Source organism: Galleria mellonella, unplaced genomic scaffold (assembly GCF_026898425.1).
Source record: "Galleria mellonella isolate WM207_F2 unplaced genomic scaffold, CSIRO_AGI_GalMel_v1 utg173, whole genome shotgun sequence".
NCBI classification, from domain to species: domain Eukaryota; kingdom Metazoa; phylum Arthropoda; class Insecta; order Lepidoptera; family Pyralidae; genus Galleria; species Galleria mellonella.
Window position 1 is genome coordinate 4,175,968 of NW_026442016.1, and position 26,832 is coordinate 4,202,799.

The 26,832-nt window shown below is 32.6% G+C and overlaps 1 protein-coding gene across 2 annotated transcripts in view; it reads right to left on the reverse strand.

Annotated features, from left to right (window-relative positions):
• LOC113515677 (uncharacterized) overlaps positions 1-25,439 on the reverse strand; it is a 102,866-nt gene extending 77,427 nt beyond the window's left edge. The window contains exon 1 of one of the 2 annotated variants that reach the window (XM_026899940.3): positions 25,093-25,439. In XM_026899940.3, coding sequence (XP_026755741.2) covers positions 25,093-25,123 — 31 coding nt within the window. In that variant the 5' untranslated portion in view covers positions 25,124-25,439. The remainder of the gene's footprint in view (positions 1-25,092) is intronic. The other variant, XM_052893212.1, reaches the window with a different exon arrangement.
• Positions 25,440-26,832: the final 1,393 nt, after the last annotated feature.

Consider the following 26,832-nt stretch of genomic DNA (forward strand, 5'->3'; position numbering starts at 1 on the left):
CTGTACTATCGGTACTACTATCACTACTGATACTCCGTCGGGGTAGTATACCCCAACGGAGTATCAGTAAAATATGATAGATGAGGATGAAAGCAAATCAGTTAGCCCATCACGACGAATTCACCAAAAATTAACCACAATGTTTTCCACAGCCGTTAGACCTCGTTACCATTAATCTCCTCTCCCAACAAAAAGATGTTAGTACTATCTTTACTTCCTTTCTTTGCTCAACAGTACTAAATCTCACAGAACAAAGCACCCTATTTGTAATTATTATCATTATCACTATTGAAGGCAACGTATTCATTAACATGGGTGATATGGTCAGTAAGCATATTGAAGGTAGTGGCGGTTTCAGATTCTATACATTTTTTACCTGTTCTATGGACGACTGAGTACCTAACAATGGCAGAATTATTATCTAGAATGTTGTAATGAATTCATCATTGTTATTATTAGCAGCTTAGTCAGTTAAAATCTTTGTACCTATTTTAGACTATAAATATGTTTCTGAAATTAAGTTATTTTTCTTAAAGATACAATAACTTACTAATAATACATTACCGTAATATTACTAATAACCATAACTTGGTTATATCACAAATTCTAAATCGATTATAAGAATTGTTTTAGCAATCGAATAAAGTTTTGTTTGTTGCTGACACATATTTTTAACGATTAGTATTATTGTTTTTATTTAAAAGCGATGAAAAACTTATTTTTAGAGTAAAATCCTGTTTGTTGAAATGCAAAATATAAATATTAGTTTTTCTACAATTTAAAGCTATTTTTACGGAGCAAAAACTACTTGTTGATAAATAAAAATAGAATATATAATGAAAAATAATTAATTCTTGAAACAAATGTGTGATTATTATACATATAGTGAGTAGTTAACGGTTGTTAACATGGAGAAAGTGAAAACTCTCTCCCTTGAACAAATGCATCGTGAAAGGAATATTAGAGACAATGTACACTTAAGGCCGTTAGCTATTTCACCCACTATTTGAAAATTATGGTCGCTCAATGTAAAAAAGGTCAACAATTGTACCAAGTACAGCACTTTGTAGTAAACTAGAACAATATTATTCTAATGTGCTTACTTATGATATTGTTGACCCTAATTTTTTAAAGTGTTAGTAACAAACCAACCAAGAATCAAGAATATTGATAACCTGCAAAGAAAATTTAAGATTTTGTTGTAAAAAAATTCATGATGTCGCGTATAGTTCGCGATGGAATACTGTAATAATCTGTTCTATTTGTAAATGGAATCTCTTAAAAATGAAAACATAGCCGAATTTACGAGAAACTTAAGAGTAATTGTTTGTGTGAAAATAACTAATTACACCAATAGGAAACTGGAGCACTATAACGTTTGATATAAACGCAAGTACAATAAGGTCAAAGGGACAGAAGACTGCTACAGGTAGTTCTGTGATTATTATAACACGATCTTGAAACATCAATTATAGTTTTTCTCTGCTATAATTCAAGGCTTTAAAATGTCTGTTCAGATTTCCTACAGATCACGCTGCACTCAAATACTGTTAGTAATGTATGAATGCTTTTGCTCTTGTCTCCAAGGTTGTTTGGTTCACGGTCTAATTATAAAGAATCGGTATTTGATCGGGTTGAATCCTGTTTTTATCACAGATCGCTGCATGTGTGGGCGGATAACCTTGAATCAGAGCTCTTTAGTGTACCCTGTGTGGTAGACGGGATTCCATACCTCGGTTTTTATAATGAACTTTGGCTTAGGCAAAAAATTGACATAAGAAGTCCTGTTGTGTTCGTTAATAAATGTCATTATTTAGATTTTATAAAAATTACTACTTTTTCTTGAAGTGCAAGTGAATACATTTAATATAAATAATAGTGCATAATAATTACAAAGTCACGAATTTCACCACAGCATACCACTAAAGAGCAAGACTGTCGAGTGGATAGACAAGTACCAGGGTAACAAAGCAACGTGGGTAGTTTGCCTTGTGTGCGCAATAATGTAGAAAGTTAACACTGTTTGAAACAATATTATAAGTAATATTCATTTCTAAATCAGCCAATGCTTATGCGCCCCTAGACCATAGCATTTTTCTGACATTTTTCTATCAGTTATTTCTTCATCCTCTATTTTCTAACGATTAAAGTTATTGTATGATAGAGCATTATATAGGTTACATCACATACAGCTGAGAAACTAAACTGGTTTGCTACCAATTTAGTTTCTCAGTTGTCATTCTATCGCCTAATGAAACTTCGCATTGTTCGCGCCAAATAAAACAGAGTTCGAAGTGCATTTTCTTACCTATTGTACATTCGGTTATTGCACCGTGAATCCATTTCTTGTAACTGAATTGACATTGATGAATACACCATTGTCCATTTTAGCCTTTTTTTGTATTTTTTTTTGTACACTTATAAAAGTAGATATTGTATTAGGAAGATAGTTATTTAGTAATAACATTATTATACCGTATATAATTATATGCTAATATTATAACAAAAACCAGAAATAATGTTCAATTTAGGATTTAGCAGATTTGTGGATTTATAATTTAGATTCTATTATTAAAAATTATGCTGTGCTGAAATATTTTTTTATTTACTAACACTTTATTTACGGCTTCGTCATGCAAAAAATACATTCTTATGGATGCTTAAATAATAGAAAAGAGAAATATATGTATTAAAATATTCTATGAATTTATTATTAATGAATATCAGTCTGCTATCAAAACTAGTTTTTTATAAGACAAAAATTAATATAGTACATGGAAGACGTGTAGTGTATCATGGATGCAGGTACTGTGGTATTATTATTTTTAATTTAAATAAATTTGTTGACCTTTATGTTTATTTTTGTAATCTTTATTAAATATTGGTTGTTATTAAAGTTTGACATTTGATCGGTATTATGAAATGTTGTTTTAAATATAGACGAACATAGAACAAATATAATAAAAAATAGGAAAATAAAAGTATGTAGAATTTAATAATAAATTAACAATATCTATAATACGATAGAGCTCTTCATAGCATAAGATTATTTATTCAACTTAATAATTAATAAATAAACTATGTATTTAGGTCATTTACTTTAAGAATGTAACAGACGTATTAGAATAGTATTTCTGTGACTTTGTTGCATCGACTTGTTAACCATAAAGCTTAAAAGGGCTACAGTTAACTGTTCTCTTCCTTTAATTAATCTAATAGTACTTGTGATTAACTGTTGCCATAAATACCTCTCAACTAGTATAATAATTTGTTCATCGACGTGAATGAATGCAGTCATAAACAAGTAATCGAGCATTATAAACGTCTCATTTTTATATAATCCTCTAGTTGCTTCAATAAAGTTTCAAGGCTCAAAGCTTTTGCACCTACTCGATCTTTAGATTCAGCAATACACAAGATTAGGGGAGACGGGATTATTAGTAATGCGAACGGCCAGTTCCATTGTTAGTACTATACCCTGTCTTAAAATTAAGGATTTGTTAGTAATGCGAACTACCAATCCTATTGCTAGCTATATACCCTCTCAGGACGACTTCCACATGATCCCATCTGGAAACCATTGTGCTGAATTCCTGATGTATTTATCACGATGGGCTAACTGCCCTGACTTTTCATCTCAGCTATCATCATTCACTGATGCTCCGCCAGCGTATACCGTTAGCGTAGATGGGGTTATCACTCTATCGACATCCATTGAAAAAAAAAATACCCTGTCAGGTCGAGCTCCCCGTCCCTCTCCCCTGGAGACGGTCGTGCTGAATTCCAGGTGTTTTTATGACGATGGGCTAACTGACCTGCCTTTTCATTTTCACCTATCATCATCCCTCACCAGTGCCAAGTTAGCGTATACCGTTAGCACAGGCGGGGTAACCATTCCATTATCATCTATTAAAAAAAATACACAAGATTATGATCATAGACATCACTATAGTGTTTCAATAGAATTTTATGAAAGTATGAAAGGTAATCAAATTTTATCGAAATTATCACAAAATCACTCTCTAAACGAAATTAGTAAAAAATCGAAACATTTAAATTTTTTTTTTTTATTTGTACTACTATTTCATTAGCTGCAAATAATTAAACTGTGTATGGTTATTATTAATTTTATTAACATCAGTATTTTATAATTGAATCACAATATTAACCATTGTATTGTTGTGAATTTACAGGGTACAGAAGAATAACACCTTAGTCCTCAGGAATGGCAACGCATGGGGAGTATCATGAGCGAAACAGTATACTTTGTTATGTCCATGGTACTGCTCATGTCTATAGGCGATGATTACCACTTTCCATCAGGTGGGCCGTCAGCTTGCTTGCCATTCTAAGTTGCATAAAATACAATAAAAATGTATTGTGAAATTAATATTTAAATAATTTAAAAAATATTGTCACTTGTTTCGTGCTTCCGAGTGTATGTAAAGCCATCGTTCGATAAGCTACATGGGAAGCCTTCGTGTATAACAAAGGCGACCTAGAAGCCCTTTCAACTAGAAGGCGACTCTCACAATAATGGTATTACGCCGGTACTTGAGTTTTAAAAATTGATTCATAATAACTGTAACTCTTAGGGATAAACTGTACAATGAATATAGGCCTACGAAGTAGATTTACGGTTGCGTCTATCACAGATAAAATTGTAGAGTCCAGAGAAATACAAATACATAATGGAGCAACCAACTACAACGTTATTAAGAATTGCTTTTCCATAGCTGTAAAAATAGAGAACGCAGTAGGCCGCAAACTACTTGGATGTCACATGTACAGAAGGATATGATGGAGTTCGGCGTAACTGATAGTGACACATAACAGCGCAACAAGTGGTGCCATGTAATTAAGAAAACCAACACCGGGTAACGGGAAGAGATGAGGAAAAGAAGAACTCGCAGATTTGCTCGCATGAAATAGTGCACAACTCTATCTGATCTCTATAGATTCTGTTACTGTATACCAAAATTTTATCAAATAATATCAACCATTTAAGGATGAATGAGTAAAAAAAAAATCAATTATGTTTACAAATATTTACATTTATAATATTAATAAGACTTATTATTGTGTGCAAATTTTTGGTTTTTGTACTCGATGGAGAATATTTACTGTCGTATTTGTCACAAATTAATTCTGTGATTGAGGTCGATGTAGTTTTTTTGCGTAGCAAATTCGTTCGATTAAATTACATATGAATCGCATTCACTGCACGTACCAGTCGGTATTCAAACATCGTGTAATACTGGTTAATATCTCACGATTTTAATTAAGTACCTTACTAACCGAGGTCACACCTCTGTGATCATTAGTGAGCCATCAAATGTCGTGGTAACGCAATTAGTTTGTAATACACATGGAAGATTATAGTCTATTACTAGACTTGCATATGTTTATGTAACTATTGATAAATCAGTGTTTCAATATTTTTTTCTATTCTCTGTCCTAATATATCTGCCGCGTTTTTTTTTTTTCTTAAATACAATACAGTCCTAATAACTTAGCTTTATATGGGTAAAAGAATTTTTTTATCGCAATTAATGAGATGAAATGAAATTATTTCATCATCATCTCATACTCTTATCAGCCGTAAATTGTCCATTGCTGAACATAAGCTTTCCCCTATTGGGGAGTCTTGCCAATAGTTTGCTAACCAAGCAATGCTTGGTTTATTTGTTTGAAATATGGTTATATATGATCTTATTAGAATGAATTAATACGATTCTATATTATAAAATTTTTTATCATAAATAATCCTAAAATCTGTTAAGAACTTTTCGAGTTTATAATTTACAAATAAAACAATCACGTCTTCCCTCTTTATAATATGATTTTTATTAGTAGAATAGTGGATAAATACTTCGAAATTATTTTATATAAATAAATTGCTGAATGTATGTAAGCGTATCACTTCAGAACGGTTGCACATATTTGGCCAATTCTTTTATGTTGTTTTGTCAGGATGAGGTATACATAAAAACGTTTAAGAAATAGACAGAAACCCATTAACTTACTTACCGAGTCAAATTTGCCTGAAAGGGGACTATCATTCCTTGTAATATAGTAACAAAAACTTTAATGTGGAATACAGAATTTTCATAATTATAATGAAAAAGATCGCCCTTATATAAATTAATTATCTAATTGAAATAAATATTCCATGCAAGTTTGAGTAGATCTTTTAAAAATAATATATCTAAATATTCATCATGACATTTGATTAAAAGCTTAGTCACATATACTTTGATTTATATACATATAAATTTTAATTAAATATTTATTTAAATATCTGTCTCTATCTTTAGATATAATCCGTAGGTTATGTCCTCTATCTCTAGTACATACCTACATTAAATAACATATCTTAATTTATTCTTCGTAGACAAAATATTCGAAGTTGCTCGCTTATGATCCCAGCATAGAATAGGCCATCCTTTCCATTCCCGTGGGTGTCGTAAGAGGCGACTAAGGGAAGGCGATGGGATGGGCAGCAGCGTCCCTCTTAAAACATCTCCAAGGCCTAACTGCAGTTGCCAATCTGCCTGCCAAGCGTAGCAATTACTGGCAAACCCCTCAAGGGGAGGCTTATATTCAGCAGTGGACAGTTAAAGGCTGAAAGAACGATTGAAATGATGAGACGATAAATTACCAAATTATGAAATACGAATCGACTTAATTGTTTATTCAAATTTAATTAATTATCCTTACAATTGTAAATCTGTAATTACTTGTTTGTTCGTTATCTTAGATTATTTTTACTAACTGATAATCTAACTAACTGACCTGCTTTGATCCTCACCTATCATCCCTCACTGGTGCCCCGCCGGCGTATACCGATAGCGCGGGCGAGTTTACCATTCAAAATTAACATCATCATCTACATACGACATCGCGAGCAAAACTAGTAATTTAATATTACATGAAGTTGAAGGAGACGGGAAATTTGTGAAATTACAGATAAAGACAGGTGAATGTATGTTTTAGAGGTATTGTCTATTAAGTATAGACAATATACCTACATATAAATAAATTTGGAGCGTGTGTTTGTAATACTGAAATAACTGTTTTTTACTACATGTATTTGAATATATATACGATGCATATACCAAAATAACATTTTTTACGATTTTTGTCTGTCTGTCTGTCTGTTTGTTCCGGCTAATTTCTGAAATGGCTAGACCTATTTTGACGAGACTTTTATCGGCAGGTACCTGATGTAATAAGAAGTAATTTAGTCTTAACGTTTATTTTAGAAATAATCTTTTATTTTAGAAAAATAAAGTAATGTTGTAATGTCCAAGTACTGTCCAATACCGCGCACAGCTCACAATGAAATTAAGTAAGTATCATAATCTACATCTATCCTATACTTATAATAAATCTGTAGAGAGGTCAATTCTGTACAAGAAATAAATTTCCAAAATTACTATCCGGGGGTGATTAGTGATCGAAACTGATACCAAAAAAGTTAAACCAGTAAAATTTTTGTCTGTCTGTCTGTATGTTCGTTATAGAAACAAAAACTACTTGACGGATTTTAACGAAACTTGGTACAATTATTCTTCATACTCCTGGGCAGGTTATAGTATACTTTTCATCACGCTACGATCAATAGGAGCAGAGAAGTGAAGGGAAATGTTGGGAAAACGGGCGAAGTTACTCCATTTTAAAGCTTCCGTCGCGTGTGCAGCCTTAATGGCCACTTTTTAAAATGTAAAAATGTCCACCCGTGTGAAGCCGGGACGGGCTGCTAGTAAAAAAAACAAAAAAATTTAAGAATCGACTGTTAGGCGGAATAACATAAAATAAATATAAGATAGTTCTGTGATGTGAAATTTAGATGTATGCTACCTACAGGCATAGACAACAAAATCTATATCCATATATGTGATGCCTCTCCTTATAGCTATTTCTGCCACGAAACATTAATAACTAAAAGTTTATTATATCACAGACAAATAATGCAATACATATTGAATTTAAAATTGCGTGCCGTAAGAAGCAAAATACGAGTCTAGTGATATCTAAAAATATATGAAACTGACACCTACATAATTAATATGCAAATTAAAATCATTTGATTGATTGATGGATGGATACGCTAATTCATTATTTTTTTATGTAATGGGTTCGAACAATCTGTGTAATATCAAGATGGAGGTTATACTAAAAGAACAACGATGATAGAACTAGAGCAGGAATAGTACTAAAGTTTTGTACAAGTAGTTGCACACAACCATTTTGCATATTTTGTTTTATAGTAATAGGTGGCCAACGTCGTTGGTGACACTAAAATTGTTGATATTTAGATACATATGTTCATATATTGTTATTGTGTTTACTGGTTGTTGAACTAAATAAAGAGAAAAAAAAAGTTGTGACATATAAGCCTAATTTAAACCTGCAGGTTTAAATTAATAAAAGAACGATGTTTTATGAAAACAAAAAAGAATAGAACAAGGTTGACTTTGATGTCTGCCAGAATGATCTTCTGTTGTTTTATTACATCATTAAATCAAAGTCGTCAGGCAACAAATGCCTTCTTGAAGGAACCTGTTCAAATCAGAAGGAAAGGAATGTGAGCGTGTTCTTGCAGTGAGTTCGTGAGTGCTCCTAGAACATTCTACATAATTGTTCGCGAATCTTCTTAACACGTTTGCATCAAACAAAAGTCGGAGAAGTGGGACAAAATGAGCATTCACTGGTATAACTTCAGATTTAGACCCATAACTCTTAGGAATTCTTATACTGTCACGCCATGCATTCATGATATAAATTTTAGCGGTAATATTTTCCATCCGATAATTTTTATATTCAGGATTATATTAATTATATAAAATAATTTTATAGTTTGTACTCTTTATTTCAGAGTAGGTTTTAAGAAAGGAAACAGGAAAGAAATAAATTATCAGTTTTATTATTATTTATTGATATAAATCCGAATTTTTTCTCACGTTTTACATTGATATTATAGCCTGAAACCTTCGTATAGCTTTATAGACGTTAAAAATTCAATATAACACAAACATAGCATCACTGGTCGCCTATTTGGAAATGGTTATTTAGTCACACTGACCGTTTACAGAGTCATGTCTTAAATTTATAGGCAAATAAACCTTTTTTGCATTGAATATATATTTACTGTATTTATTAAATATGCATTTCTGGTATATTTTATAGTGGCGATTACGATTTTTTTAGATTTTACCTGCAACTTCAGGATGTTTACTAACCGGGATAAATAGTACCCTATGGATATCTCAATATCAATCTACGTGTACAAATTTCATAGTGACACCTGTTAAGGCGCTAAATGGTAACGAACGAATAAACTCATTTTCGCATTTATAATGTGGAAGAAACGAAAGAGGCTTGTTTGAATCGAAGCATTTAGTGTTCCATTGTTTCTGCCTACCCTAATGTGAGACAGGCGTGACAGATATGTATGTATGCATTTATAATATTAGTAAGAATGTATATTTTGACTCCCAATTTGATAATATTAAGTACTTCAATTTCTATGTATCTACACGTAACTTCAACATGTAGGTAGAAATTTATATACGAGAACAATTAGATAGAAATTATCTTACATAAATTTAATTACTTAAATGTAAAATTTATTTAAAAAAAATATTTTTTTTTTAAAGGATTTCACTACTAAAGTTTGTAACGACTACTAATTCCTTTCAGTGGGCGGCAGATATGAAAAACAAGTCCGAAACGATTTATCTTTACAATCGTAATCGTTTAAATTAAACACTTTAATGAATAAACATAAGGATGAAATTACAATGAGCGCTACATAAAACGAGTTGTTTGTTAGTATGCGAGCCGATCTGTAGGAAATAACGGAATATACCAGTCGGTCGAGTATCTAAACTTGATGGGTATAGACTTGGCACGTCATATGTATACACAGGTTGACTCAATGTAAATAACAATTGTATTTTACTCTTTATAACATTCAAAACTTTTGGTTTCCAAAATATTACATAACAACTTACCTCCCTTATTCATAACAACGTTAAACCTCTCATAAACCTATTTTAGCTATTAAAGTGTTTTTTCTCTTTCTTTTACGCTGAATTCCGAATTTAAAAGGAAGTGACAAAATTATGTAATAGTTTTTTTTTGATGGGTGAAAATGGTATGGTAACCCCGCATGCGCTAACGGGATACGCTGGCGAAGCTCCAGTGAAGAGTGATAGATGAGAATGAAAACAGGCCAGTTAGCCCATCATGATGAATTCATCAGGAATTAACCATGATAGTTTCCAGGGAGAACCGCGAGAAGGTCGACCTGGTTGGGTATATTGCTAGCCATGGGATTCTCAGTCTCCATTACTAACAATCCCTTTCCCCCCAAATTATGTAATAGTTAAAATAGATTTATGAGAGATGACGTTTTTATGAATAAGGGATTTATATAGAACATAGTACCTCGAAACAATATTCCAGGCTAATATTTTTCTATATCTCAAATTTTAATAACTTTCAATTAAAAAAATAACTTTAATCGTTAGCGTCAATTGTGAAAGATTATAATAATTTTAAATTCCAAAGTCTGTGTTTTGCTAACAAAATATTTATTTCGTAGTTTTGGTGCCGAACAGTTACCACTAAACTAACTACCTAAACGAGAAGCGATCTTTTTATTAATTTGCCTGAAAATGCCACGTTTAGAGGTAAAAATACGTGTCGTAAGATGTACGTGGAAGAAATGGCAGTCGGATATTAATGGCTTTTATAGAGTTTTAGAACTTTTGGTAATAATAATAGTGGTCAATTTTCGAGTGTTGGCACGCACGCATACTCATGGTAGCGGAATTATACAAAATAATTCTAATCAAAAACTAGAAACAAAGTTGTTTTCTAAATGTATAAACATAATTTAAGATTTTTTTCTACAAAAAAAAAACCGACTTCAATCGTGATTAAACCCGTTATATTCATTTAAAAACTACACTGATTTTGATAGAATTTTAATGGGACCAATCTGAAAGTATATCCTTTCAGATAAAAAAGAATTTTCCAAATCTGTTTATAAATAACGGGGTTATGAGATAACAAAAATAAATAAAAAATACAACCAAAGAGCACATTGTATAGATAAATCAATTGTCCGGCTTCTTTATCTACGTATCACAAAAAGTTCTAATCGAATTTAGTTTCACTTTTCACTAAACCATATCATAATATAAACTAGATCATACCCCAGTACGTAATCGTATAATTTAGCTAGTTAAGAAAATTGGTGCCTAATTTGTACTTTATATAAAATTAATTTGAATTTTTTTTTATACAACTTAGAATGGCAAACAAGCTGACGGCCCATCTGATGGAAAGTGGTAATCGTCGCCTATAGACATGAGCAGTACCATGGACGTAACACAGTATACTGTTTCGTCCATGATACCCCCCATACACAGCCATGCAAACACAACTGCTTCACTGTAGAAACACGAATGGGACAGAGGTACCTAAGCAATCGACTTTTGTACAAAGTCTCCCTCTGGTTAAGGTGTTCAATCATTCAAGAATGGAATTATGTGATATATTTATTTCTCTTCCATATCAGGATGTACACTATAATATTTAAACAGGTTTTATCTAACAGTACCTAACCTAATAATGAAATAGACTCTTCAAAATGTCATAATTATAATTATTTCTACGATGCACATACCTACATTGTTAACAATGAGAATTCTCGTCAACTTATAGATTTATTGGGATACTGATTACATATTCAAACCATATTGGGCGTTAATTGTCCACTGATGAACATAAGCCTTCCTCTATTGGAGGAATGGAGTTGCCAGTAGCTGCCACGCTTGGCAGGATGGTTGGTTACCGCAATGAGGCTTTGGAGATGTTTGAAAAGAAACACTGCTGCTCGTCCCTCAACCATTAAGTTCCCTTAATAGCTTCTCACGACACCCACGAGAAAAAAAGAGGCGGCCTATGCCTATGGCACACATAGCCAAACACAGATTACATATCCATACTAGTATATATTATAAATGTAAAAGTCGATTTTGATTCAATTTTTGAAAAAAAAAAATTGTTTTGTGTTTTAATACTCGAGTAAACCACTTACAGACTTTCATAATTACTCAAGTAACAAAGAACATAAGTAGCTGTGAGAGACTGTAGTGTATATAATCAGTATATAATCAGTTACTGCATTATATATGGGGCATTAGCCATATAAAGCCTGCGTATACCACTTCTGTATACCATCTTATTGTTCTTGGCCAATTAAATTTGTTTAACACAATAATTTTTATTTTCTAGGTTAATGGCTAATTTGATTGATAATAAATATTTTATAAACAATTACGTATACATTAATAAATTATAGAATGAGTTTAAAAATAATTTATCTATTACCTATTATACTAATATGATAAAAGAATGTTTGTAAATATTTGGATGTTTGTTATTCAATTTTGCTTAAACAATAAAGTTTTAAAACGGATTTATATGAAATTTAGTATACAGATAAGTCTCATCCCGAATTAACATATAGGATACTTTTTTCATACGAATTTGTTTGTAAAAATATTTGCAATTTAATTAAGAATATTTCTAATACTCTTACTTACTTGCTTAAAGGGCTTATCGGATTTGAATAAAATGTGCCTACAAGTAGACCATGACCTAGACAAAGACATGCAATATTTTATCTTAATCCACCTTAGCAAAGCCGCGGGAAACAGTTAATAATCGATATAATTAAAAGGTATTAAAATGAAACGTAAGGAAAAAGAAGGTGCGTGCAAAATTGAATTTACTCGGAACATAAACTGTAATAGCAAATCATAAAACACGCCATGTCAGAAAATTATTAACATTGAATACTGTTCTTACCTAAACCAAAACGTGACTTTGTTTTCTCACATTTGATTAACATCGATACAGATCGACAACAAATAAATGACGTATGGTCAATCTTGCTGCGCATACGGAAACAGACTCATCAACCTTACAATAAAAATTCTTATTTACCAAATGGAATGTTCGGTTGTTTATTGTTCCAAGTGGTGTACAATGTAAAGGTGAAAGTGAGTCTATATGTTTATTATATTTTGGTGTACAACTGCTCAAACGATCAACATGAAGCTCTGTATATACGTAGTATTTAGGAAGGACATAAGCTAATTTTTATCTCGGACAATCAATATATCTCAGTTACGAGGATGATGAGTAAGAACTAGTGTTAGATAAAGATGTAAAAATAAAACCATTAGCCTACTATTATCATACAGCCGAGGCAACTTGGTATAACACTTCTTTTTAAACTTTACTCATGTATTGTTTTTTTTTACACTTACCGCCTCTTTATATTTTCAACAGAGAATAGAAGAGGCAAAATGCTGAGCCAACTTATATGGCATGACGAAAAATAGAGGGCAAAGGAAGAAGGGGAAGACCGAGAGATGCTACATGAAACATATAAAGGAAACGCTAGGTGTCATGTCGTATAGGAAGGTCAAAGATATGACCTGTAATAGAGCTGGCTGGAAAAGAAAACATGAATTAGTTGCTCCGACAAGAGGAAACTCTTAAATATAAAAAAAACCGCCTTTCATGATATGAGGGGATTAAATAGTACATTGTACTCTAAATTTCTCATCACACAAATACAATTAGTAATATATGTGCTCTCGTATATGCACGCAGTTACGCACCTACACCAGTAATGACTTACTTGTGTAGAACGCATTTTTAGGCATCTAAAAACTAGTGGCATAGTAAGATTTTGTACAAAATCTTAATCCTGGATTTTAAAAGAAGTTAAATCGTTGAAATATACCACTTCCAGATTAATTTATCAATATAAAACATATAGCTATTTTTAAGTTAGATATTCAGGAATATAACTGTAAAACCAGAGGGAGACTTTATACAAAAGTCGTTTGCCTGGGCACCTCTGTCCCATTCATGTTTCTACTATGAAGCAGTTGTTTTTGCATGTGTGTTTCGGTTTGAAGGGTGGGATTTGGCAGTGAATTTACAGGGTACAGAGAAATAACACCTGAGTCCTCAAAAATGTCAACGCACGGGGGTATCGTGGGCGAAGCAGTATACTCTGTTATGTCCAAGACACTGCTCATGTCTATAGACGACGGTTACAACTTTCCATCAGGTGGGCCCTCATCTTGTTTACTATTCTAAATTGCATAAAAGAAAACTGTAAAAAGCGCCTCAAATTTTATGCAATAGTTTTTCGTGATGCCGAAGCAACATACTGACAGACAGAAAAAAATTAAAAAAATATAATATTTTGGCTTCCATTGGTCTTATTAAGACACCTATATCTGATTAAGACATATTTATCCTTTATGTACATTATCTAGTCACAATTTATTACTATATTTGTAAGATACGCCGCTTGTTAAAAATTTTATTTACGGTTATATACTTACTTGCATACATCACAGTCCATTGATACCAGTGTGCCAAATTATTATTGTAACAGTCCCGTACCTACGTGATTTGCATGCTCAATATCGGCCTCATTAGAAATTCAGGTCGAGGGTCTAAGTAGGCTAGGTGTAATTATGAAATATCACTGCATTCATTAAACATAACATGTGGTACATGCCTTAGTTATATTAAAATTTAAGATAATTTCTTTAGATTATTCTTATGAAAATCATAACGTTGTTATTAATAATAGATGGTTTATCAAAGTCGGTAGAACTTTGTTCACATGAAATAAATATCAGTAGCTATGACCAATTTTAAAAACCCAATCTATTAATATATATAAAAAGAATTGTCAAAATATAATCAGAACTATGGCAAGTCATTATTCTTTGGCTTAGTGATTTCATCAGATCAAGAATTCATTTCTTACACGAGACTGGAGGTCGACGACACATCATCATTTCCTACATCCACTACTAAACATAAGGCTCCCCCATAGACCACTATAAGGATCGGTTCCGAGCCATCTGTTCTCTGCAATGCTTTTAGGTCGTCTTTCCATATAGCGGGCGTTCGTACTACATTGCGTTTGCCCGTATGGGGTCGCCACTCAAGAAGCTTTCTTCCCCATCAGTTTAGTTTCTTCGAACTATGTGAAAAGCCCATTGACACTTCAGCTTTCTTGTCCTTTGGGCTATGTCGATGGTTTTGGTTCTTTTGTGGATATCCTTATTTCGGATACTGTCATACAAAGAAATTCCGAGCATAACACTTCATAGCGGGGGGAACGGGATTGTTAGTAATGGAGACTGAGAATCCCATTGCTAGCAATATACCCAACCAGGTCGACCTCCTCGCGGTTCCCCCTGGAAACTATCATGGTTAATTCCTGATGAATTCATCATGATGGGCTAACTGGCCTGTTTTCATTCTCATCCATCACCCTTCATTGGTGCTCCGCCGGCGTATCCCATTAGCGCGAGCGGGGTTACCGTTCTATTTTCACCCATCAAAAAAACCCTCTTCATAGCTCGCTGAATAATTTGAAGCTTTTGCATACGGGCTACCGTGTAGAACACACGCTGGTTGATCTTCGTCTATAAATTTTGAAATATTTTGGGTATATTTAAAGTATCGCGATACATCACTATATAATATTAAATTAATGATGCAGTAATTAAAATGATTATGCTAAAAGCATTTAGACAACAAAAAGAATTATTAATGATATATTTCATTATTTTTATTCATTAAACAAAATTATAAAAAAAGACAAGATATAGAATAGATATAAAAAACATATGTAAAGTATAAAAAGATTGTGACTCTGTTTAGATACAGTATGTATGATATACGTATGAGTATTTCCAATGAGTCATAAGCAATATTGTTATTAGCATAGTAACTTAGGTATTGGTGACAACAACACCACAATGAAATCCCGTTATTTTTTATCAGATTTCATTAGATCTTCTTCACACATCGAAAGAGTAACATTGTAAATAGAATCAGAGATTTTCTAAAGCCTTTTATTTTGCAATAAAAGGGCATTTAAGATTGTTATAATTACATAATAAAGTGTTATAATAAAATTAAAAAAATACTATTTAATTCAAATACCATGCATATTACGCACTACATTGAGAGAATCGTGATCAAACAGTGTACTTTATCTACTTTATGGTCCCAAAAATGTTTAAAGTTCTAATGTGGCTGACAGCAAAATTCTAATTCTAAGTCTCTAGTACTGAAGAACTGGTAATATACTACATGCAATTGAATTAAACTACAAGATACAGAGGCATAATACTTTAGTTCTCAGGAATGACAACGCATGAAGAGTACCACGGGCGGCATAATATACTCTATTAAGCCCATGGTACTATTTATGTCTATAGGCTACGGTTACCGCTTTTCATTAGTTGAGCCGTTAGCTTATTTGCCATTTTAATCTGCATAAAAAATACCTGGTCTCGCTCCCTGAAAACTTGGAATCAAATATGCACAGCAAAATGAGGACATATCGAGTATCACTTTTCTCCACGTTGGTAATAGTAGATAGAATACATTACTGACTATCCTATCAGGAACAGTAGTAAGCAGGTCCAAAAAATAAAAAAGACATCAATTATCGTAATACCAGTTACTTTGATTTTAAAACTAAACCACTAAACCGATTTTGTTAAAAATTCTGTAAGACCAATTAATAATTATATGCATTCAAATAAAAAAAATCCAAATCGGTTATAAACTGGCGGAATTATGAGGGAACAAACAATGAAAATATAACCGAATTGCAAACCTTCTTTTTTGAAGTCAGTTGAAAAGTAGCTGGTCTTGTTAATATAAAACACTACCTTACCTATCTACCTACCTATTTAAAGACACTAAGCCGATAATATTTTGAATGGATTAATACAGATCATCAACAGAGCTTCCAATTGAGTTATTGTAACCCGACAGGAAGTTACTATTTCAAATAGTAACGGTTAAACGATAAATAAGGCATTGTTTGACAATCAACTTATTGACGCATAACCAGCTGTAATACCGCTACAAAAATCTCAAGTAATACGAAGACAAAAAATATGATTTATTTTAGAAAAAATATATATTTTTAGACTACAATCTACAACTACAAAATAACCATCTACGAAAATACCTAAACAATAAAGTTATTTTATTTGCTGTACCGCAATTTTTTTTCTCTATTCCAACAATTTTTGTTTACGTGCCATGAATATACGAACAACATTCTTTTGCTCTTCGACTACACTGCATTCTTAAACTATTTTATATCTTTAGTTTTTTTCACTTACCTGATTCTGTATTCAAGCTCTAGTTCAATGTTATTATTTCCATTTTGTATTAGTTTTAAGTTTGTCAAATTATACTTTACCAGCTATTCTATTCTACGACTTTGTACGTGTAAACCTAGTTTTTCCCAATACCATAGGAAATATAGCCTACATATAATCACGAATCAATTTTCTATCAGTGATAGCATTATCAAAATCCTTAATTTTTTTTTAATATTATTAAAATTATGTACAGTGATAGTAACAATAAGCGAATAATTAGCAGTTAATATTAGTTATTTCTGATGTGTCTAGCCAGTGACAGCAATGCCGGCTCGGGCTTAAGACTTCGAGTGTAGGAAGGGACCGGCCGGCAGGGTGCAACGTCCTGCCGTCCATGCGACGGCCTGTACTGCATACATAATGACGACGCACTATGAGCAAAGTTATTGGTTCTACTGTATATATTATAGTATAAAGGATTTTAGTTGTTAAATAGCATTGACATCACTGATATAATTTTAGATTTAGCGTCTGTTTTAATATGTTACAAGGTCTCACATTAAAACAAACATTCAGAAAAAGTAGGTAAAGGCAATAATTTGTGTAAAATTTAGAGAAATAAAAATAAACTATTAGAATCCAAAACCAGTTTCTTTCGATTTCATTGTTAGTTTTTTTCAATGGCCCCTTGAAAAAGTCAAGAAAATTTATAATTGCAAAGTAATTTTAGAAATTTATATAAGGCATTTTATGGCATGTCATGACTAAGTGTGCTTTTAAGATTCTTTAGTATTAAGGCGTAAAATGGTCTTAAATATCGTACCTATTTTTAATATTATAACACATTACGAGTAGATTTCAGATACCATTTCAAGTGTTTCCTATCTGTTTCAAGATCCAGTAAACTTCCGCAAAATAATAGTGATACTGATTACGTTTAATCTTAGATATAAAACTATATTGCTAAAACGGATTATATTTCTTTTTAAAAGAATGACAGCACACCTGCATTTCCTCCAATACTTACAGGTGCTTATGGGCGGCGGTAAACACCATCAGGTGAGCGCATGCCCGTTTGCCCTCTATTATAAAACAAAAGTTTCAAACGTTTCCATATAAGTGACAGTTAATTAATTAATACAATACATTCGAAAATTTTTCTTTTTATTCGTTGATTTATTTTTGACCTCATACATTCAATATTTTTACTTGTACCAAATACTTAAGCAGAACAAAACAAACATAACTGTATATTGCACAATATTTGAAGATTTCAATGTTCGCAATTAAAATTGACTAGCTAATAGATACCTACATATATAGGTAGGTATTATATAATATACATTGTCATGATGTATATGAGGCCGACTATTATATCTTATCTATATATTCTTAATTTCTTATTTAAGAACTAATCAGAGCTATACTCTTTTCGGTGGAGCTCTTGTCACTCGCTACAATTTTTTAGCGATTCTCTTCAACTCCTGATACAACGCGACACCAACATTTCCTTGATCTGCTTGATATAACTATACCCTTCTCCTTCTTCGTTCTATCTTACCTTATATTATAATGTTCATAATGTCGCCATGTCGTATCAAATGTTCCAAACATTTTCTTCCTTCTGACCTCAATAGTTTCTATGATTTGTCTCTTTCTCTTAATCCTAAGTAGGACCTCCTCATTACCAATTCGATCTTTCCAGCAAACTAAATATAAATACGAAGTTTTGCTTGTCACTGTCAATTTACTTAATATTTGGTACACTATGATGAAATTACTAGGTACGGGCACAGGTGCAACATCTTAGTCGTCTTTGGGCATAACAGAGAAATCCATGGTGTTGTTGTTATTCATATGTTTTAAACAATGATGACCTCCTCAACATTAAGTGAACTGTCAGCGTGTTTATCATTCAAAGTCATATAAAAATACTATTATTTTACTTTTAATACAATTATTAAATAGACGTTTTCAGTTAGCCTAGCAGTAGGAATTTTATAATTAATAAAAATAACCGGATTGACTTAGATGCATTTAATACGAGTATATGTGCACATTATACGACCATCTTTGTCGATTATAAATTGATTTTAATGATTCTCTGTTAAAATGTATGACTAAGAAACGATGAGTAACTTACAAACAATTGTTATTTAATTTCGCTTTATTTACAGAACATTTTCGCTTTCGAAATAATTTTCTGCTGATGAAAACTAAGCGCACGACTATCACGTTTCTAATATTTTTAAGTGTTGCGTTTTGTTTTAGTAATCTACGAATATTACGTTGCAGCCTATTGTAGTCATAATAACTTATTAATACCATAATAATAAATTGTAGATACATAACAACTTGCTTATAGAGTAAATAATCAAGAAATATTAAACTTGTCCGTTATTAATATCATCATATCAACCTTTAATTGTCCACTACTGAATATAAGCCTTCCCCTTGGGGAGTTTTGCCAGTAGTTGCCACGCTTGGCAGGCGGATTAGCAACCGCAGTCAGGCTGTATGTTTTAAGAGGGACAGTGCTGCTTATCCCTCGCCCTCCATTAATCGGCTCTTACGACACCCACGGGATAGAAAGGGGTGCCCTGTTCTATGCCGGGACCACATAGCTATGCCAGGACCACACGGCTAATGCCTAAAACTTGTCCTTTATAATAATATACAATTAAGAGTTGTAAGAAATTAAAATATTAGTATTATGTGCTCTTAAGGTTTAAAGCAAATAAAGATTATAAAAGATATTAAAACCTGTGCAGTTACAAAACCGGTCAAGACCGAATTAGCTTCGTAAGAGAGTGGCGCCCTGTGGTGACAAGTGCTTTTAGGCAGCAATCGTAAAATACGAAGCATTCTTTGCTAGTAGTCTTAGCGAATACTTAGAAAAACCGTCCGCACAAGGGACACAATTTAATAAATGCAAAGGTTAATAAACAGTGGTTATGAGATTTTAAATTATGAGCTTTCCCTGATCTTAAAAAAGTATTTCATGACAAATATATAGTGCCCCACAAAAGAAAGCAATTTCAATGGTGACAAAATACAGCAATGAAAGACAAAATGTTAAGTAAACGGATTAGATTTAAATCCATTTTAATTTAGAAGAAGAATAATGAGTCCACGTGTAAATTTTGCTTTACAACAAATTTTTGCACTAAATAAGAGAAGCTGAAGTTTTAATATTAGCAAAAAATTTATGGAAGTAATTTTTATTAATTGTAAAAAGAATAAAATCGATTTACAATTGATGACATAATTATGTATCATCCTGCTTATGGAAATCGCATAGAAATCCTTACTAATATTGTAACTGTGAAAGCGAGTTTGTTATCTTACAGCTTAAAGAAATTTAGTAAAACACTATATGGGATGGAAAAGGATATATATTTTTTATTCCAGTCCGTAAATATATCCCGGTCACGCGGGTATAAGCTAGTATAAATATAACATGTATACGTTTTATCGACAGAGTTATTGCTGGTCATACGAACGCCTAGTAAATAAGAAGAAAATCTAAACATACTTATAATACTTGAAAAATATAAAGTGCACGAAAAATGTAGGTTGCTCTTTTCGCACTGTATGCACAAAATTTAAATGTCAGCATAGACTATTGTAACATCGATGGCGCAGTGTAAAGTTCATTCTTAACAGTCACTTGATAAATTGCTCACCAAGAATCGAATAATGAAATTTATTATAACTTTTTTTTTATACAACTTAGAATGGCAAACAAGCTGACGGCCCACCTGATGGAAAGTGGTAACCGTCGCCTATAGACATGAACGGTACCATGGACATAACAGAGTGTATTGTTTCGCCCATGATACCCCCCATGCGTTGCCATTCCTGAGGACTCAGGTGTTATTCCTCTGTACCCAGTAAATTCACGCCATATCCCACCTTTCAAACCGAAACACAGCTATGCAAACATAACTGCTTCACGGTTGAAACACGAATGGGACAGAGGTACCCAAGCAATTGACTTTTGTACAAAGTCTCCCTCTGTAACTATACTTGTACTATTTATATATATATACAAATATAATTTTTATTTTTGCCAAGCTATCTAGCATTCCAAATTCTCACTTAAAATGGGAGCAACCAAAATCTCACATCAACTTTTTGTAATGTGTGCACGATGAGATATCAGTGTTATACACCGTGTTCATTAACGAAATCCATATCTTAAAACTAGTGTTAGTGTTTATTAATAGGGTTTCAAAAAAAAAACTCTTTTTCTTAAGAATAAAAAACTAAAAAAGTAAATAACAATTCTCTAAATTCTATAAAGAATGGATTATATAGCTTTCTTATTTAATGAGGGACAAAAAAGGCAGGGACATATTTCTTTCATTCTCACCAAGGAGGAGATTCGACATTAACACTTTATCAATTCATTTATTTTACAAATATATATTTTCTTTATTAATTGTATCAGGTACCATATTTACCAAGTTGTCTAGAAATCAACCGGTAGAATATTATTTATGGTCATCTTTTAAACATGACTTATTAAGAAAACTAGAAAACATTTATGTATCACGTCAAAACTACTGGTCGCGATTGTGTGCATTAATTAACGATTCCAAGGATTCTTGAAAGGATGACTAAACCCTGAGAACACTGCAATGTGGTTGTCACATTATCTACCTATCGATCAGTGTTATATGTAGATGAGTATTAACTGACTGTTTATATGTAACTTTACTTAAAATTTATTATAAGATATTTTTAATTTCACCGCTGATAAACTATTGAATACAGTAGATAGTAAATATTGATCATGAACATGCCATGAATCACCACAAACTTGACTCATTGTCCGTGGTGCTTGTCACACCCGAGAGCTAAAGTCTAAGATATTGCATTGGTCATTCCCCTCATCCGAAACGCATGCGCACTCTTTAGGAGCGAAATAGGAAAAATCGTAAAACATATTCCAGGCTATACAATAATGTTGAATAAAAATAAATCAATATGTCAATGTATTTAGAAAAATAAGTAAAAATTGAAAGCCTGCGCTTTTAAAAGACTGTTGAAAATAAAAACCACTAAACATGTCTAACTAAAATACCCTTGTGAAGTCATAGACGATTCGTGTGAAGATAGCACTCTCTGGGATCAACAGTTAGTTCGTTGGCGCGCTACTTTATGTTAACTTATAGTAAATACTAACCCGGGGTGTAATAAACTTGTTAGGTAACACGTAATCGGTTATTGCAATTCTAGTGAAAGGCTCTATTTACTTTGCCAACACATCGACTTAGCTAAAGTACAGCTAAGGTTAGGTACATTGGTAATTATTTAATTAAAAGCGCCTACCCTGGTGAAAGTAACACTATGAACTAGAACGGTAGCGTAGAACAGACTGTTATCATTATGTGAAGAAGTGAGTTATCGAAAGAACTATGCTCAAAGATTCACGGCGTAACAGAATCCGAAACATGAATACCCGCTAAAGGACTATAATGTGAAAGATTAGTGTGGAGTGATAATGGCCAGGTTACATAACTTAACCAACCGATAACTAATGGGGAAAATAAAATTCATGAGTGGCCAGGCCACTCCGTATAGCAAGTTCAATATGATGAATGTAAGTGGCTTAAAAACATACGTAGGTTTTGTACTAAATATGAGGAAATCTTGGTTTCGCAATGAAAATTGGCCGATTGAAATAATGATGTTAATATAAAATTTAATTTCTAAAGTTTCGTGAAATTTCGAATTAGTGGTCTACGAGAGCCACTTTTAAAGCAGGAAATCATTTATTGGAGACGTTCTTTGACCGTAATGAAAATAATTTTTAATTATATTTATCCATACGAAGCCATAACTAGTCAGCAACTAATATGAACATAGGCATATGAAATGGATATACATAAATACAACAATTATACATACTTTGTGTATGATTTTTTTAACAGACGAGTAGATACTAGCTACCTACTTTTGAACATACCATATAATATACGTTTCTTTACCCATCCTAAAAATGGAGATTCAGTAAGAAAATAGTAATTGTCGTTAAATGCGAGTTAAGGTGGAAAATCATTGTTCACAATTGTTTAAAAGGTGCTCTAGTTATTACTGTGAGAGACCGTTAGATATGCTCTATATGCTCTTGTTCTTTTGTTTCAAATAAAGAAATAAGAGCCAAATTTTAGAAAAAATTAAAACAGCCTGGGTGCATACCCCGCATAATATATTTATTCACACGAGTAAGCATGTAATATTGTATATTGCCAGTTGTCAGTGTGTCCCGTACCCCGGGGTGGAGAATAGAGAAATATCCACAAACGCGAGAAGTGCGTTTGTGGTTTATTAGCTGCCTCAATGGATGCAATTACTGTAGGGTCATTTATTTAGGTAACTACATATTATTATTGCAAGTCCACCTACAGCATTTTTTGGATCACCTATTTATTTTAATGGATGATAATGGAATGGTAACCCCGTCTGCGCTATCATTATACACTGGCGGGGTACCAGTGAGGGATGACTGATGAGGATGAAGCAGGTCAGTTGGCCTATCAAAAATTAACCACGATGGTTTCCAGGGGAAACCGCTTGAAGTTGGACCTATTAGTGTATATTACTAGCAATGACCTTCTCAGATCTCATTAGTAACAATCCCTTTCCCGCCCGGATTACCTATTAAAAGAAAAATTAATAAAGTTAATTTTCAAATTGAATTCTATGGTGCACGTGAAAACAAGCTCTTTTATAGTCTTCATATCAGACGTTATTCATCCACTGCTGAACACAGGCCTTCACCAAAGACTGCCACAAGGAACGGCACTGAGCCACCTGCACCTTTTGTGGTCTTAATGGAATAGTAAACTCGCCTTCATTATCGCTGGCGAGGCACCAGTGAGGGACCATGAGTCAGGATGAAAGCAGGTCAGTGGGCCCATCGTAACGAATTCATACATAGTTAACCACGACGGTTTCTCCAGGGGAGGGAAGAGCGTGGAAGTGGAACTGACAGAGACAGTAAAGAGATGGCTCAAGTAATTCTCGGATTTCCCCCATCGTAACGAATTCACCAGAAAAAACCACTCTAATTAATTTTAAACTTTCGCGTTGTTTATGCATATTTTAAATACGAAACGTCGGCAAGAAGAAGCAGGTATGTAAGTACTATTTACCTGCAAAGGTTTTTTCATCGCGTTAAGTCCCGACTGTATATTTAAAAACCACGACGTTTTCCAGAAGGGATTATTCCTAACAATACTCTCTCCCCTAAAATGTACTTTTTACGAACTCTATTTTTAAGTACTCGGTAAATCTCGATATACGTCAATTTAATTAACGTTGATTTCTAGATCCGACACATAATGTTCATAATGTTGACGTGGCCAGACCTTAGGTATTTTCCTAGATTTTTATTTTTTCATTCATTCCTAGAAGTTTATTTATGAAAGATATAAATTAATAATTAACGTTGAACCTATACAAGTAGTTAGAAAAAACAGGTAATGAAACAAATAAAAACGAACTTCAATAATAATTAGGGTCGGTAACGCGCGCGTGATATCCCTAGTATTACAGGCGTCCACAGGCTACGGTAACCCCGTTACTATCAGACAGGCCGTATGCTAGTTTGCCACCATAGTAATAAAAATAAAAATTTCATTTTCATAGAAGTATGTAGAGCTAAAGTGTATCGCTCATAAAGACCTAAGGGTATCCACTAAGCATAGGGGACTTGTAATGTACATAAGTAAGTACTGTAGCTACTGTAAGCCCATTCATAAGTTGGTAGGCATATAAAATTAAAATTAGTATCTACATGCAAAAATTTGCCTGCCTTTACAACACTTACCTTTGACTTTTGGCTGGGTTCGGTGAGACATAGAAGACAAAACTTTCAATACAAACAACGGAAAGATCACTTTAAACACATATAGGTAGGTACCTACCTATGTCGAAGACATAAAATCAGGTTTTGTGTTACCGCTATGCACTTACGGATAGAATAAAATGCGCACTTAGTTCAAACTTCACACTGTGTTCTCAAAAATTCAAGATGTTTTAAATACACGATGTTGTACATGTTTAAAATATAATATATATTAAAGTTCGTTTTACGGAGTTCGTTCGATCGTTGTCGTTAAACCGGTAGTTCGGAGACGGCGAGTCACAACACCAACCTCTTATTCGTTCACTAATCGACTGTCTATCTCTCTCATACATGATTTCATTTCATACATATATTCGGTAGTGTTGCCAACTTGATATCGATATATCAGACTAAATCAAAAGCTCCAATTTTTATGATTGCACCAAAATAAACCTAATCGCCTACTATCTATATATTCTGAATTCTGAAATGAATCAATTCTGAATATAGCATGTTTAATATAATTTAATGATTCAATACAATCATTAAATTAATTTAAGAAATAAATTATTATCTGTGCTTGAAAACTTTGATGAAATGTCTTCAAATCGCAAAGAATTTAAATACTTTCGTAATTAGATGCTTACTAATACAATAAACATATTTTTGCATAAGTTTTTATATGGAGACAATCATTTTTAGGAATAAATTTCTATAATACATATTCATTTTCAAAGGGTCTATGTTTCCTGATAAACATAACTCTGAGAATTAATCGCCCTTAATTTTTTTATTATTACATTGGCAACATTAAATTTTTATGATTTCTTAAAAATTTTAGAACACGGTACATCTTATGGTCCAATTTCGTCCATCTATTCCGTGTAGCTAACACTATTCTATTATATTCAATGGGTGATTTGCTAAAGAGGTCGATACAAATGGAAAAGAGGGCAATAAAACATCAAAGGGGTGAAGCGAAACGCCTAATAAGGGGAAATAAAAATGATTATGAGATGAAAAATTTTGTCCTTTATGGTTATCAAATTTGTTTTCCTCAACATGATAACACAAATGAGAAAATTATTTTGTGTATAACTTTTTTTACTTTAGGTACTTCGTTTCATTTTATATATTGTTACTCTGATAAAGCCAAGAATACGCATACGTTTAATACCAAATATAAGATTACATTATCGGGACTTAACACAAAATAGTTGCAGGTCAATATCACTTACATACATACCTAATTTTTATTGCCGACGTTGATAGCACTATGTCGTAAACGACAGGACTGAAGTGAGGTCGGCCATAAAAACATACAAACTCTCGGAATATTTCCAAAATGCCTGTTATTCCTGTGAAAGTATGTTTAAACATGTTCCTGTACGAAACTTATAAAGCAAACGTAATCTTAGACCACCGATGAGTTAAAAATCTTACTATAGATTTTATTTTTAAGTGAATTTTAAAAATATTCCTAATTAAAATGCCAAAATTGTTCTAGTACTGAAGTTAGTGATTAACTTAATATAGTTTGATACATTTATCGATATAAAACCCTACCTAAACATAGGTTCAGAGAATACGTAAATTTCAAATTATTCATTTGGGAAATATAATGAAGAATTCTATTAATAAGCATTTTGTAGTCATTGTTGCGCGAGCGATGGTACCCAATTTTTATTGATATCGAATCATTGTCATCAAATTTCTAGGTTG